The sequence below is a fragment of the Orcinus orca genome, chromosome 5 (assembly GCF_937001465.1).
Source record: "Orcinus orca chromosome 5, mOrcOrc1.1, whole genome shotgun sequence".
Classification (NCBI taxonomy): domain Eukaryota; kingdom Metazoa; phylum Chordata; class Mammalia; order Artiodactyla; family Delphinidae; genus Orcinus; species Orcinus orca.
Genome location: NC_064563.1, coordinates 30,021,460 through 30,037,410, shown reverse-complemented (window position 1 = coordinate 30,037,410; position 15,951 = coordinate 30,021,460). Strand labels below are relative to the sequence as shown.

The 15,951-nt window shown below is 42.0% G+C and overlaps 1 protein-coding gene across 1 annotated transcript; it reads right to left on the bottom strand.

Moving 5' to 3' along the window:
• Nucleotides 1-5,685: 5,685 nt before the first annotated feature.
• Nucleotides 5,686-6,944, bottom strand: LOC125964510 (proline-rich protein 23C-like). The gene is made up of 2 exons (XM_049710253.1): nt 6,918-6,944; nt 5,686-6,747 (listed from the first exon to the last, which is right to left on the bottom strand). The coding sequence occupies exons 1-2, from the start codon at nt 6,942-6,944 to the stop codon at nt 5,686-5,688; spliced, it is 1,089 nt and encodes a 362-aa protein (XP_049566210.1).
• Between the last annotated feature and the right edge of the window lie 9,007 nt (nt 6,945-15,951).

The following is a 15,951-nucleotide window of genomic DNA, read 5'->3' as shown; positions in this document are numbered from 1 at the left end:
TTAGGCTGGGACTTGTGTCTGATTGATTGCTATGTTTTGGGGGTAAGGAGGAGAGATTGTGGAATTGTGGTGGGAATTGTGGATGAGATGGTAGTACAGGGGATTCCTTCTACTGGAGGCAGAGAGCAATGATAGGAAATATTAAAGCATATTAAATATAGACATCTACTTTGAAAAGAAAGACACAAGCTTGCAGGGACCAGAGACAGAGTAGAAAATCCAATCTCTGAATGGACAGCTGGTATTTTGATGTATTTGGGGCACTGAGACTAAAATATATAATGGCAGCTGGGATTTCTGTTCTTTTGAGGGGGCTCAAAATCAGCCCATTGCCAATCATCAGAGGTTGAAGAGGCAGTGACCGCTATTTCAAGGTTGTACCTGTGGTTGATCAGGAAAGACAGGTGGAAACTGCAAATGACCAGTTGTGATTTGTGACATGTAATTGCTTGGGGATTAGACCTGTGACGTTCTAGAGTTCCAAAAGCCATGGCTCTGAGTTGTTTTCCACTAGGAAGTGGAAATTATAAAAAATTATAACTGTGAGATGAAGAAGATGAATTCTCACTCAAAAGGCACCCACCAATGAAATGACCAAGCACATGCGGCAATCCAAAGTGATGAAAGAACAAAGAATAGGAGATTTTACTTGTGAGGAAATTGAATTAAGGGAGCCATTAATTAATGTTTAAATAATTTCAAAACATAAAGGATGGAATACCATCCATGAAACAAAAATAGGAGTTTATAATACTAAGTGGGGAAGTTTTGAAACAAGAATAAGGAAGTAAAATCTTGAAAAAAATTCTTTGAAATAAATACATTCTTGTAGAAGTATAAACAGAAGAAACTTGATTAAAGTATTAATTGGATTAAAAAATAGAAAGCTGGAGTTGATAAAGCATACAGCACATGATATTAAGATGTTAAGAGTCATGGGAGATTGAGCAGCGCCACTATTTATCTGATTGGATTTCCAGACATGAGGATGTGTTTTTTTTTAAATTAATTTATTATTTTTGGCTGTGTTGGGTCTTCGTTTCTGTGCGAGGGCTTTCTCTAGTTGCGGCGAGTGGGGGCCACTCTTAATCGCGATGCGCGGGCCTCTCACTATCGTGGCTCTCTTGTTGCGGAACAGGCTCCAGACGCGCAGGCTCAGTAGTTGTGGCTCACGGGCCCAGGTGCTCCGCGGCATGTGGGATCTTCCCAGACCAGGGCTCGAACCCGTGTCCCCTGCATTGGCAGGCAGATTCTCAACCACTGCGCCGCCAGGGAAGCCCGAGGATGTGTGTTATTACAAGAGATAGAGCCTAAGATTTTGTGGGATTTCAGGCAAGAGATAATTTCCCATATTGATAGTTAACCAAATCCATCGAGCCAAATAAAAATAGAATCTACCCCTAGAGATGTTACAGTAAAACTGTAGGATGCCAAAGGAAAAGAAAAATTTTAAAATATGCTAAAATGTCAAAAAATACTTAGGAATAAGCCTGACCAAGGGGGTTAAAGACTTATATGCTGAGAACTATAGAACACTGATAAAGGACATTGAAGATGATTCAAAGAAATGGAAAGATATCCCATGCTCTTGGATTGGAAGAATCAATATTGTAAAATGGCCATACTCCCCAAGGCAATGTACAGATTTAATGCGAGCCCTATCAAATTACCCATGACATTTTTCACAGAACTAGAACAAATAATCCTAAAATTTATATGGAACCATAAAAAACCCAGAGTTGCCAAAGCAATCCTGAGGAAAAAGAACAAAGTTGGAGGCATAACCTCCTTCTTCAGACAATACTACAAAGCTACAGTAATCATCATAGTGTGGTATTGGCACAAAAACAGACATATGGATCAATGGAACAGAATAGAGAGCCCAGAAGTAAACCCACACACCTACAGTCAGTCTTTGACAAAGGAGGCAAGCATATACAACATAGAAAGACAGTCTCTGCAGCAAGTGATGTTGGGAAAGCTGGACTGCTGCATGTAAATCAGTGATATTAGAACAGTCCCTCGCCATTCTCTCATACACTACCAAACGTAAAATAGCTAGTGCGAAGCAGCCGCATAGCACAGGGAGATCAGCTTGGTGGTTTGTGATCACCTAGAGCGGTGGGATAGGGAGGGTGGGAGGGAGGGAGACGCAGGAGGGAAGAGATATGGGGACATATGTATGTGTATAACTGATTCACTTTGTTATAAAGCAGAAACTAACACACCACTGTAAAGCAATTATACTCCAATAAAGATGTTAAAAAAACAGTCCCTCACACCATACACAAAAATAAACCCAAAATGGCTTAAAGATTTAAATATAAGACATGACACCATAAAACTCCTAGAAGAGAACATAGACAAAATATTCTCTGACAAAAATCGTAGCAGTGTTTCCATAGGTCAGTCTCCCAAGGCAATAGAAATAAAAGCAAAAATAAACAAATGGGACCTAATCAAACTTACAAGCTTTTACACAGCAAAAGAAACCATAAACAAAATGAAAAGACAGCCTATGGATGGGGGAAAAAATTTGCAACTGATATCACTGACAAGGGCTTAATTTCCAAAATATACAAACAGGTTATATAACTCCATAACAAAAAACCCAAAGAATCCAATCAAAAAATGGGCAGGGCTTCCCTGGTGGCGCAGTGGTTGAGAGTCCGCCTGCCGATTCAGGGGACATGGGTTCGTGCCTGGTCCGGGAAGATCCCACATGCCATGGAGCGGCTGGGCCCCTGAGCCATGTCCGCCGAGCCTGCGCATCCGGAGCTTGTGCTCCACAACGGGAGAGGCCGCAACAGTGAGAGGCCTGCGTACTGCAAAAAAAAAAAAAAAAAAAAAAAGGGCAGAAGACCTAAATAGACATTTCTCCAAAGAAGACATACAGAAGGCCAAAAAGCACATGAAAAGATGCTCAACATCACTAATTACTAGACAAATGCAAATCAAAACTACAATGAGGTTATCACCTCACACTGGTCAGCATGACCATCATTAAAAAGTCCACATATAATAAATGCTGGAGAGGGTGTGGAGAAAAGGGAACTCTCCTACAGTGTTGAAGGGAATGTAAATTGGTGCAGCCATTATGGAGAACAGTATGGAGATTCCTTAAAAATCTAAAAACAGTTGCTATATGGTCCAGCAGTCCCACTCCTGGGCAAATATCCAGAGAAAACTCTAATTTGAAAAGATACATGCACCCCAGTGTTCATAGTATCACTGTTTAAAATAGCCAACTGGCTACTTCCTTGGTGGCGCAGTGGTTAAGAATCTGCCTGCCAGTGCAGGGGACACGGGTTTGAGCCCTGGGCTGGGAAGACCCCACATGCCACCAAGCAACTAAGCCCGTGTGCCACAACTACTGAAGCCCACTAGGCTAGAGCCCACGAGCCACAGCTACTGAGCCCACATGCCATTACTGAAGCCTGCGTGCCTAGACCCCGTGCTCTGCAACAAGAGAAGCCACCGCAATGAGAAGCCTGCGCACTGCCACGAAGAGTAGCCCCCACTCGCTGCAACTAGAGAAAGCCCACATGCAGCAACAAAACCCAACACAGCCAAAAATTAAATAAATAGATAAATAAATGAAAAAAAAAAGCCATACATGGAAGCAACCTAAATGCCTATCTACAGATGAATGGATAAAAAGATGTGGCATACCTATACACTGGAATACTACTCAGCCATAAAAGAGAATGAAATGATGCCATTTGCAGCAACATGGATGGACTTAGAGATTATCGTACTAAGTGAAGTAAGTCAAAGAAAGACAGATATCATAAGTTATCACTTATATGTGGAATCTAAAATATAATACAAATGAACTTATTTACAAAACAGAAATAGACTCACAGACATAGAAAACAATCTTATGCTTACCAAAGGGGAAAGAGGGTGGGGGGGGAGATAAATTAGGAGTTTGGGATTAGCAGATACAAAACTATTATGTATTCAATGTAAAACAGATAAACAAGGTCCTACTGTATAGCACAGGGAATTATATGCAATATCCTGTAATAAACCATAACCATGTAAAAGAATATGGAAAAAAATATATAACTTTGCTGTACACCAGAAACTAACACAACAATGTAAATCAACTATACTTCAATAAAAAATAAAACTAAATTAAAAAATGTGCTAATGAACAGCTGAATCAAATATAATAGGAATAACAACTTGATTGGCGGAGACCTCTTGCCTGCAACAACAATAAAAAATGGCAGAACAATGGAGTAATGTCTTTAAAGTACTTAAATAAAACTTTAGAATTAGGAATGAATACATAATAAAACATTTTCAGATATACAAGACTAAGAGAGTGTACTACGCAAAACATGCTGAGATTTACAAAACAAAGATAATTTACTACACATAGGGTACAGTGGAAAGAACTATTAACGTATATTCTTCAGCAAGAAGAAAATTGAGGCTAGACTTTGAGAGTGGAATATAAGAATAAAGAGGTAGAGAGGAAATGGTAAAGCATGTTGGTGAATATAAATACTATTGATGTTTAAGAAAACTGAAACCATCTTGTTTTCAGCTTTACCTGTAGATTTTATTTCTTTTATAAATATGTGAAACAAATATGGTAATTAATGTTTTATTTTTTTAAAATTTTATTTATTTATTTTTGGCTGTATTGGGTCTTCGTTGCTGCGCACCGGCTTTCTCTAGTTGCAGTGAGCGGGGGCTACTCTTTGTTGAGATGCACGGGCTTCTCTCTGGTTGCGAAGCATGGGCTCTAGGTGCACGGGCTTCAGTCGTGCCTAATGGGCTTAGTTGCTCCGAGGCATGTGGGATCTTCCCGGACCAGGGCTCAAACCCGTGTCCCCTGCATTAGCAGGCAGATTCTTAACCACTGCGCCACCAGGGAGGCCCCTAAATTAATGTTTTAAAAGTTAGAGGTTTGATTTACAAAAGAAAAAACTCAGGGTAGAATTTAAAAGGTATGAATAATGTGGAATAGCAGGAATGCAGACATTTCACATCAGTCTGTGAGTGAAAATAACCAGAGGAACAGATCTAAAAACGAAATGCGTATCCTAATACGTGCTGAAAACATCTGATAAAATCCAACATTTATTCATAATGAAAAGTGAACTTGACTGGAAGAGAACTTCCTCAGGTTAAGAGGAAGCTATGAACAAACATCATACAATTATGTATAGTAACCATCATACTGTTTTGCAGTTTTCCAGGAGAGAAGCTCAAAACACCAAGAAAGAGAAAAGCCATGGCTAAAAATCTTTATAAATTCACGGGAAAACACATAACATGAGAAATCCATTTATTTTTTGGTTTGGGGAGAAATAGGGTAGCAACGGTATGGTGCTGGAGAGAGTGGAATTTGAGAGAAAATAACTGATGCAAACGAGCGGGAATGGATGGGTCTGAGAATGATCTTGTAAAGAAGTCCAGATGTCTGAAAACACATTGTCCGGTATCCCTGGGCAGATTTTCCATTACTAAGATGAGGTCTAGAGTCTGCTTTCTTTTCCTGACGTCTTCTCCTGCTACTATAGCCAGTCTGGAGGGGAAAAGGAGTTGTTGGCACACGAAATGCTTAATTTCCAGGTTGTAGGACATTCAGTGTAAAAGACGCTGGGAAATCCATTGGGCCTCCAGGATGGTAGCCAGAATTTGTGTGTGTGTGTACCGGGGTGCAGTTCATTCCGGGAACAGACATCTCTGGGCCTTGCGCTTAGGACCATGGGGGTGTTGGGGGCGCTCGTGAGGACCCGGAGGACTCGGAGAGGGAGGTAGAGGTTGGAGTGGTGAGTCGGGGAAGGGCTCCAGAAGGTGGAAGCCCAGGTTGTCGTCGTGGTGAGGAGAGCCTTTCTCTGGACTAGGGGTGGGCGCCCGAGGCCAGGGCTCTGGGACAAAGCCCTGCGCGCTGGGGCCCGACACCCCTGCGGTGGGGCTGCGGAGCCCAGCGACGGAGCCGGCCTCAGCATCCATCCCAGGCGGCAGGAACTCGGCGTCTGCTTCCTCCTTGTTGGCCTCTTCTTGGCAGGCGATCTCTGGGACAGCTGCGCAGAAGAATCCCGGCGCCAGGGCCATGTACTCCCCGGGAGGGCTCAGGAAAGCGCCCCGTCCCAGGCCCTGTCCCCACGGGCCTTCCACACCCGAGCCCAGGAGGGCCTCGGGGACCAGCATGAGGATGTGATCTCCGAGAGACACTTGCAGCACGGACGTGGGCTCGGGCTCAAGGAGCACGTCGACGTCGTCTAGGGACAGGTGCAGGCCACAGCCGGCGGGCAGGACCACTACGGAAGTGAGCGCGTCCGCGGTCGGAGGTTGCGTCAGGTTGTCCAGGCTGGGCGTCGCCTCGGACTCGGACTCGGGGCCCTCGGGCTCCTCCGTGCGGCGGCGCTTGGCGGGGCCGGGTCCTTCGGCCTGCGGTCCCCACCAGTCCGCAGGGTAGGCACTGGGGCTGCGGGGCCGGCTGCCCATGACCTCGACCGACGGACAGCGCTCCCGGGGCCTGGCAGAGGGCGAGGGGGCGGAGCGCTCGATCCTGCACGCTGTGACGGGTTCCGACGACGGCTGAGGCAAGCCGTGGCGGGGCGGCGCGATGCGGGGACGGCAGGACTGCGCGATACGGGACGAGTCCTCGGAGCTCCGGGGCCGCCTCCCCGGGATCCTGCAGTTCAGGTTTCTAGGGGATCGGCGTCTGTCGCTAGGCTGGGCCTGGCGCCTTCGAATCTTCAGCTCCTCTCGCCGATTCGTCTACGCAACAGACAGCGAAAGATGTTGCAGGTGAAGCCAGTGGAATCCTAGTCGCAAAATGTCACGCTAAGCTCCGCCCCTTCCAAGGCTCCGCCCCGTAGAACTCGCGGTGTCTGTGCTGCCCAATAGCCGGGGCTGTGGTTGGTAGGAAGCTACTGTTGCAGTCCTACAGGGGGCAGAATACTCGTGTACTTCATTTTTAGAGGAAAAAAAGATACACCGGAAATGGAACTTTAAATATTAGTCACCTTTAAGGTTAATATTTTCCTTTGATTTCAGGCATTCTAGAGAAAAAAACCACTCAAATAGACCACCCCCTTGGCAACATAAAACGGACCTATCTAAATGTCCCATGAAATTCCTTTAATGCTTGGTCTTTCATTTCAGGAGTAAATGGAAAATACTCATATATGTTTAGGTAAAGTTCAGTCTTAATAGTAAAATATTTGTGGCAGTTCCTTCCTGAAGATAAAAGCTGTTATAAAATTAAAACAATCTTAGTATAATTGTTTTATTCAGTATTTATTATGTCAGCCATTCTACTGAGGTTTAAAAAATGATCTTTTTAAAAAAAATTTTTTAATTTTTATTTATTTTTGGCTGCGTTGGGTCTTTGTTGCTGCGTGCGGGCTTTCTCTAGTTGCGGCGAGCGGGGGCTACTGTTCGCTGCGGTGCACAGGCTTCTCGTTGCGGTGGCTTCTCTTTGTTGCGGAGCACAGGCTCTAGGCACACGGGCTTCTGTAGTTGTGGCACGCAGGCTCAGTAGTCGTGGGTCTTGGGCTCTAGAGTGCAGGCTCAGTAGTTGCGGCACACGGGTTTAGTTGCTCCACGGCATGTGGGATCTTCCCGGACCAGGGCTCGAACCCGTGTCCCCTGCATTGGCAGGCGGATTCTTAACTACTGCGCCACCAGGGAAGTCCAGAAAATGATCTTTTTCTTAAAAGATAGCCCAACACTTTGTTGAGGTATGACTGACATACAAAAAGCTGTACACATTTAATATAAACAACTTGAGTTTGTAGATAAAGCGTACACTCGTGAAACTACCACCACAATCAAAACCATAAAAGTATCTATGACCTGCAAAAGTTTCTTCCTGCCATCTTTGAAAAAAAAAATGATCTTTTTTACTTTTCACTACACCTAAGCTCAGAGTGGTCAAGTGAGGTTTCAAAACTTAAATATGTACCAAGTTTGTGTTAGATATAGGCATCCAATGCAGACTTATCTGGTTTTAAATCATGAACTCTTAACTCATACATTTATTGCATACACCTGAGAGTGAATTACTAATTGGTCCTATGTGTGTCTTTTGAAGTTAATAGGTAGGAACTTCCCTGGTGACGCAGTGGTTAAGAATCTGCCTGCCAATGCAGGGGACATGGGTTTGATCCCTGATCTGGGAAGATCCCACATGCTGCAGAGCAGCAAAACCCGTGCGCCACAACTACTGAAGCCCGTGTGCGTAGAGCCTGTGCTCCGCAACAAGAGAAGCCACGGCGATGAGAAGCCCGTGCACTGCAACCAAGAGTAGCCTCTCCTGGCCTCAACTAGAGAAAAGCCAGCATGCAGCACCGAAGACCAGACACAGCCAAAAATAAATAAATTTAAAAATTATATAAAAAAATGTTAATAGGTAATGCGTTCCTCTTTTTTTTTTCCAAAATATTTTTCACAGTTTAAACTCCTGTGAGCGGAGTATGTTTCCATTTCATTACATCCTTGTAAACATTTCTTATTGATAGACTCTTAACTGTTTTCCAGCCTGGTGTAGTAAAATGCTATATCATTGTGTTCTCATTTTGCACTTCTGATTGCCAGTCAAGGTGGATCATTTTTTTCATACGCTTATTAGCCAATATTATATTTAATTCTTTGAAATATTCCGATCTTCTTTCTTTTTTTACTTAAAAAAATTAGGTTTCAACTTTTCCTCCAACTTTTTGCAGTGTTGGTTCCTTCTTCAAAGACCAACTCCGAGAGCACTTTCTTGAAAAGGGCATTTCTGACCATTTTGTTTGGAATGGTTTCTTCACTTATTCTCTATCTCATCCCTCTCTCTGTGGCCTTCATAGTATTACCACATTCTGTAAATAAACAAAATATTGTTTAAAGAAATTGGGGTTCAGTCATACTAGTACCAGTCACTTATCAAATGTATGTGTAGCAAATGTCTCTGTCACAGTCTTTGAAGACTTTAGCACGTGATTCACTGTAATTCTCACTCATTCCACATCTGCTATAATTTGTGGTGAGTTTAATATTGTCATGGATCCCTCCTCCCCCCACATCTTGGCTTCTTAGTTCTCTTCCTCTTCAGTAATTTTGTCCTCCTTCCTACCTCGACTCATATTCTTTACCTTGTCATTATGAAACTTATATGATAGTCATCAGTTACATCCATTAGACTATAACTTAATTAGTAAATAGTAAACTGTAAACTGCCTTCACTGGTCAAGCTCACTTTAACTGTTTGTACAAAAACTTGCATATCCTCCAAGCATCATGAAGCCTAAACGATAAGCTACAAGACCTCTTCACGACCCCTATAGATAAGTACCTCTGATGTAAGAGTCTTAAGATGTTTGCCCGAGTCGTTTTCTTGGAACTTGGAGTCAGTTGTCCAGTTTGAACGTCAGCTGGTTAAGACTGGTTGGGACAACCGACTCTCCCCTCGGGCATGCAAGAGTGTCTGATCGGTGGCCGTTTGATGTCAGAGAGCCAAAACCTCCACCCTAAAAATATGCTAATGCTGCCATTTTCTGAACATGCATCCTCTGAAGAAGCATGTAGCTTAGTTGCACCTGCCGAGAATAACGGTACCTCATCTTTTTTTAAAAAATTAATTAATTAATTTAATTTATTTATTTTTGGCTGTGTTGGGTCTTCGTTGCTGCATGCGGGCTTTCTCTATTTGCAGTGACTGGGGGCTTCTCTTCGTTGCAGCGTGCAGGCCTCTCATTGCGGTGGCTTCTCTTGTTGTGGAACACGGACAATAGGCGTGTGGGCTTCAGCAGTTGTGGCACACGGGCTCAGTAGTTGTGGCACGCAGGCTCTAGAGTGCAGGCTCAGTACTTGTGGCTCATGGGCTTAGTTGCTCCGAGGCATGTGGGATCTTCCCTGACCAGGTCTCCAACCCATGTCCCCTGCATTGGTAGGCGGATCCTTAACCACTGTGCCACCAGGGAAGTCCCGACCTCATCTTTTTCTAATTTTCAGCCACCTTTCACCACTCTCCCTGCACCTCAGGCCACCCTAATTCTTTATCCAGTATATATCCCTATCCCCTGGCCTTTGGGGAGATAGATTTGAGATTTGTTCTCCTTTCTCTTTGCTTGACTGCCTTGTGAGTAAACCCTTTCTCTGCTGCAAACCTCTCTATCTCAGAGTTTGGCTTTCTGTGTGTTAGGCGAATGAACGTGGCTCAGTAACAATTACTCCAAATTGTGACCCCTCTATAAGCACAACTTAAAACATTTATTCTCAGAGTACTGGCTACCTCCTAACTTTATAGCTTAGCCCTTTAAATATCCAAACTCCATCCATCCTTATGCCCTTCTGGAAAAATTTATCTTTTCAGTGAAACTTAAACTATCAGTTCTTCACTTCCCTTCGTAACTGGAACCTAAATTCCAGAGATAGTCACTTTAATCATTGCTGTATTTATATCTTTTTTGAAAATTATTTTTTATTGAGGTAACGTGTTTATAACATTATATAAGTTTCATATGGAAAATATTATATTTCTACTTCTGTACACACTACAGCATGCTCACCAACAAAGATTTAGTTCGTATAGTCACCACAGAGTTGATCCTCTTTATCCATTTCATCCTTTCCCCTCTGGTAGCCACTACTCTGTTCTCTGTATCTACATGTTTGTTTTTGTTTGGTGTGGTTTTTTCATTTACTTTGTATGTTTTTTTTAATATTCCATATCTATGTGAAATCATATGGTATTTGGCTTTCTCTAGCTGACTTATTTCACTTAGCATAATACTCTCAGTGTCCATCCATGCTGTCGCAAATGGCAAGATTTTATTTTTTTCTATGGCTGTATCTATATTGTATATATTGTGTTTCACATCTTCTTTATTCATTTATTGGTTGATGGGCACTTCAGTTGTTGCTATATCTTGACTATTGTAAATAATGCTGCAATGAACATGGGGGTGCATAAGTGTTTTCAAGTTAGTGTTTTCATATACTTTGGATAAATACTCAGAAGTGGGACAGCTGGATCATATAGTAGTTCTATTCCTGAATTTCTAAGGAATCTTCATACTGTTCTCCATAGTGGCTGTGCCAGTTTACATTCCCACCGACACCGCATGAGGGCTCACTTTTCTCCACATACTCGCCAACACTTTTAATTTCTTGCCTTTTGATAAAAGCCATTCTAACAGGTATGAAGTGATATTTCATTGTCGGTTTTTTTTTTTAGTTTTTTAAAAAATTGAGGTATAATGGAGTTACAGTATTATGTTTCAGGTGTACAAGATAATGATGAACAATTCCTAAAGATTATACTCCATTTATAGTTATTATAAAATATTGGCTATGGTCCCTTGTCTGGCAGTCCAGTGATTAAGACTCCATGCTTCCAGTGCAGGGGGCCTGGGTTCAGTCCCTGTTCAGGGAACTAAGATCCCCGTGTGCTGTGGGGTATGGCCAAAAAATAAATATTGGCTGTATTCCCTGTGTTGTACAATATATCCTTGTAGCTTAATTACTTTATACATAGTAGTTTGTACCTCTTAATCTCTTACCCCTATCTTGCCTCTCCCCACTTGTAACCACTAGTTTGTTCTCTATATCTGTGAATCTGTTTCTGTTTTGTTATATTCACTAGTTTGTTTTATTTTCTGGATTGCATGTTTAAGTGGTAACATAACAGTATTTGTCTTTCTCTGTCTGACTTATTTCACTATGCATAATACCCTACAAGTCTATCCATGTTGTTGTAAATGACAAAATTTCACTCTTTTTTTATGGCTGAGTATATACATACACACACACACACATGCATATATATATCACATCACATCTTCTTTAGCTGTTCATCTGTTGATGGACACTTAGTTGTTTCCATATTTTGGCTGTCATAAATAATGCTGCCATGAACATTCAGCTGCATGTATCTTTTCAAAATAGTGTTTTTGTTTTCTTTAGATATATACCCAGGAGTGGAATTGCTGCATCATATGGTAATTCTATTTAGTTTTTTGAGGAACCTCCACACTGTTTTCCACAGTGGCTGCACCAATTCACATTCCCACCAACAGTGTACATATGGGTGTTCTCTTTATTTCACAACCTAGCCAACATTTGTTATTTGTGGTCGTTTTGATGTTAGGTGTTCTTACAGGTGTGAGGTGGTATCTCATGGTGGTTTGATTTGTATTTCTCTGACGGTTAGTGATGTTGAGCATCTTTTCATGTGCCTGTGGGCCAACTGTTATGTCTTCTTTGGAAAAATGTCTGTTCACCTCTTCTGCCCATTTTTTAATCAAGTTGTTTTCTTTTTGATATTGAGTTGTATGAGCTGTTTATATATTTTGGATATTAACTTCTTATTGGTCATCTCATTCCCAAATATTTTCCCCCATTCAGTAGATTGTCTTTTCATTTTGTTGATGGTTTCCTTTGCTGTGTAAAAACTTTTAGGTTTGGGGCTTCCCTGGTGGCGCAGTGGTTGAGAGTCCGCCTGCCGATGCAGGGGACACGGGTTCGTGTCCCTGTCCGGGAAGATCCCACATGCCGCGGAGCGGCTGGGCCCGTGAGCCATGGCCGTTGAGCCTGTGCTCCGCAACGGGAGAGGCCACAACAGTGAGAGGCCCGTGTACCGCAAAAAACAAACAAACAAACAAAAAAACCCAAAACTTTTAGGTTTAATTAGGTCCCATTTGTTTATTTTGGCTTTTGTTTCCTTTGCCTTAGGAGACAGATTAAAAAAAATATACAGTAAAGATAGAAAATCAACCATGTACAAAGCTAGTAGGAAGGTTAAAAGCCAAAAGTAGTAATATCATCTGTATCTACAATAAGCAGTTTGGGGATACACAAAATAATTAGATGTAAAATATGATGTCAAAAACAGTAATCATAAGGAGAGGAGAGTACAATTGTAGGGTTGTTAAAATGCATTTGAAATTTGAGATCAGCAACTTAAAACAATCACATATAACAATATATTGCTGTATATAAACTTCATGATAGACAAAACAAAAAAATCTATAATAGATGCACACAGAAAAAAGAGGAAAGAATTTGAACATGACATTAAAGATAGTCATCAAATCACAAGACAAAAGAATGAAAGAAGAAAGGAAGAAAAAAGCACTACAAAACAACCCCAAAACAATTAATAAAATGGCAATAAGAACATACACATCAATAATTATTAAAAGTAAATGGACTAAATGCTCCAATCAAAAGACGTAGGGTGATAGATAAATAAGGATGTACTGTATGGCACAGGGAACTATATGCAATATCTTGTGTATAATAACTTATAATGGAAAAGAATCTGAAAAAGAATATATACATATATAGATCGCTTTGCTGTACACCTGAAACTAATACAACATTGTAAATCAACTATACTTCAATAAAAAGTTGTTTGTTTTGAAAAAAAAAAGAGTGGCTGAATGGATGCAAAAACAAGACCCATGTATATGCTGCCTACGAGAGACTCACTTCAGATCTAAAGACACACGTAGACTGAAAGTGAGGGGATGGAAAAAGATACTCCATGCAAATGGAAATAAAAAGAAAGCTGGGGAGCAATACTTATATCAGACATAGACTTTAAGAGAAATAGACTTTTGTGGTTTTTATTTGCATTTCTCTAATAATTTATGATGTTGAACATCTTTTCATGTGTCTGTTGGCCATCTATGTCTTCTTTGGAAAATGTCCTATACCCATTTTGGGGTTGTTTTCTTCTTTTTGTTGTTGTGAGTTTTTTCTATATTTTGGATGTTAACCCCTTATCGGATATATGATTTGCAAGTATCTTCTTCCATTAGGTAGGTTCCCTTTTCATTTTGTTGCTGGTTTCCTTTACTGTGCAGAAACTTCTTAGTTTGATGTAGTCCTATTTGTTTACTTTTGCTTGTGTTTCCCTTGCCTGAGGAGACAAATAAGTGGAAAAGTATTCTGTGCTCATGGATTGGAAGAAATAACATTGTTCAAATGTCTATGTTACCTAAAGCAATCTTCAGATTCAATACAATCTCTATCAAAGTCCCAAGGATATTTTTTGCAAAAACAGAATAAAAAATTCTTAGATTTACATGAAACCATAAGAGAACCTGAACAGCCAAAGCAATCCTGATAAAAAGAACAAAGTTGGAGGTATCACACTCTCTGATTTAAAACTATATTATAAAGCTACAATAATCAAAACAGCATTATATTTGCAGAAAAGCAGATACATAGGTCAATGGAACATAATTGAGAACCTGGGAGTAAACCCATACATATATGGATAATTAATTCATGGCAAGGGAGCAAAGAGCGTACAATGGAAAAGGACAGTCTCTTCAATGAATGGTGATGGGGGAACTTCCCTAGTGGTGCAGTGGTTAAAAATCCACCTGCCAATGCAGGGGGACACGGGTTTGATTCCTGGTCTGGCAAGATCCCACATGCCACGGAGCAACTAAGCCCGTGCGCCACAACTACTGAGCCTGTGCTCTAGAGCTCGCGAGCCACAACTACTGAGCCCCTGTGCCACAACTACCGAAGCCCGTGTGCCTAGAGCCTGTGCTCCGCAACAAGAGAAGCCACTGCAACAAGAAGCCCATGCACTGCAATGAAGACCCAACACGGCCAAAAATAAATAAATAAATAAATTTATATTAAAAAATGGTGTTGGGAAAACTGGACAGCCACATGCTAAAAAAAAAAAAAAGAAACTAGACCACTATCTCACACCACACACAAAAGTCATCTCAAAATGCATTAAAAGACTTCAGTGTAGGGCTTCCCTGGTGACGCAGTGGTTGAGAGTCTGCCTGCCGATGCAGGGGACACGGGTTTGTGCCTGGTCCAGGAAGATCCCACATGCCACGGAGTGGCTGGGCTTGTGAGCCATGGCCGCTGAGCCTGTGCTCTGCAACGGCAGAGGCCACAACAGTGAGAGGCCCGAATACCGCAAAAAAAAGAAAAAAAAGACTTCAGTGTAAGACTTTAAACCATAGAACTCCTAGAGAAAATATAGGCAGTACTCTCTTTGACATCAGTCTTAGCCATTTTATATCTTCACTTCTTTTTCCTGTCTCCTGCTTTGCTGGTCGATATATCTGCTACCCTGTGCCTGCACTTTCCAAGCTGAAGGGGGTTGGAGAAGAACACTCAACCCCATTGACTGGTCTCAATTTATATTCATGGTCACATACATCAGATGGGCTCCTACTGCTGCCCATTGAACTTACTATGTTGCTGTACCCCATTCGCTCACTCTTTTAGATGAACATTGCATGCTTTCTCTTCCCTCTGCAAACCTCCAATACCTCATCCCTTATTTTATCTCCTAGGTGGTCACCTTGCTTCTTTTTCACTTTATGAATGAAGCAATCAGAAAATATTTTCCAAAATTCCCTAAGTCACATCTCAGCAGGCTCCACTGAGACTATATATTGTGCTTTTTCTCCTGTTCCCGTAGATGAAATATCTTGCTCCTAGCAAAGGCCATACTCTCTGCATTGGTGCAAGTGATCTCATCTCATTTTGCCTCTTCAAGAACATCACTCTAGCAATTTTCCCATCTTTGTCCATCATCATCACATTTTAGCTACCTCTACTGAATCAATATCTTCAATACAGGGACTTCCCTGGTCGTCCAGTGGTTAAGACCCCACGCTTCCACAGCAGGGGACGGAGGTTCGATCCCTGGTTCGGGAACTAAGATCCCACATGCCGTGCAACACGGCCAAAAAAACTTCAGTACATAATTGAGAGGTAAACTCTTTCATCTTTTTTTTTGTGTGTGGTATGCGGGCCTCTCACTGTTGTGGCCTCTCCCATTGTGGAGCACAGGCTCTGGACGCGCAGGCTCAGTGGCCATGGCTCACGGCCCAGCCACTCTGCGGCATGTGGGATCTTCCTGGACCGGGGCACAAACCCGCGTCCCCTGCATCGGCAGGCAGACTCTCAACCACTGCGCCACCAGGGAAGCCCAAACTCTTTCATCTTAAA

Excerpts from the sequence above, each read along its gene's own strand:
- LOC125964510 (XM_049710253.1), bottom strand. The coding sequence starts at position 6,944 with ATGAAGTACACGAGTATTCTGCCCCCT. Across the intron at positions 6,748-6,917 it reads ACACGAGTATTCTGCCCCCT|ACGAATCGGCGAGAGGAGCT; the intron begins GTAGGACTGCAA and ends TCTGTTGCGTAG.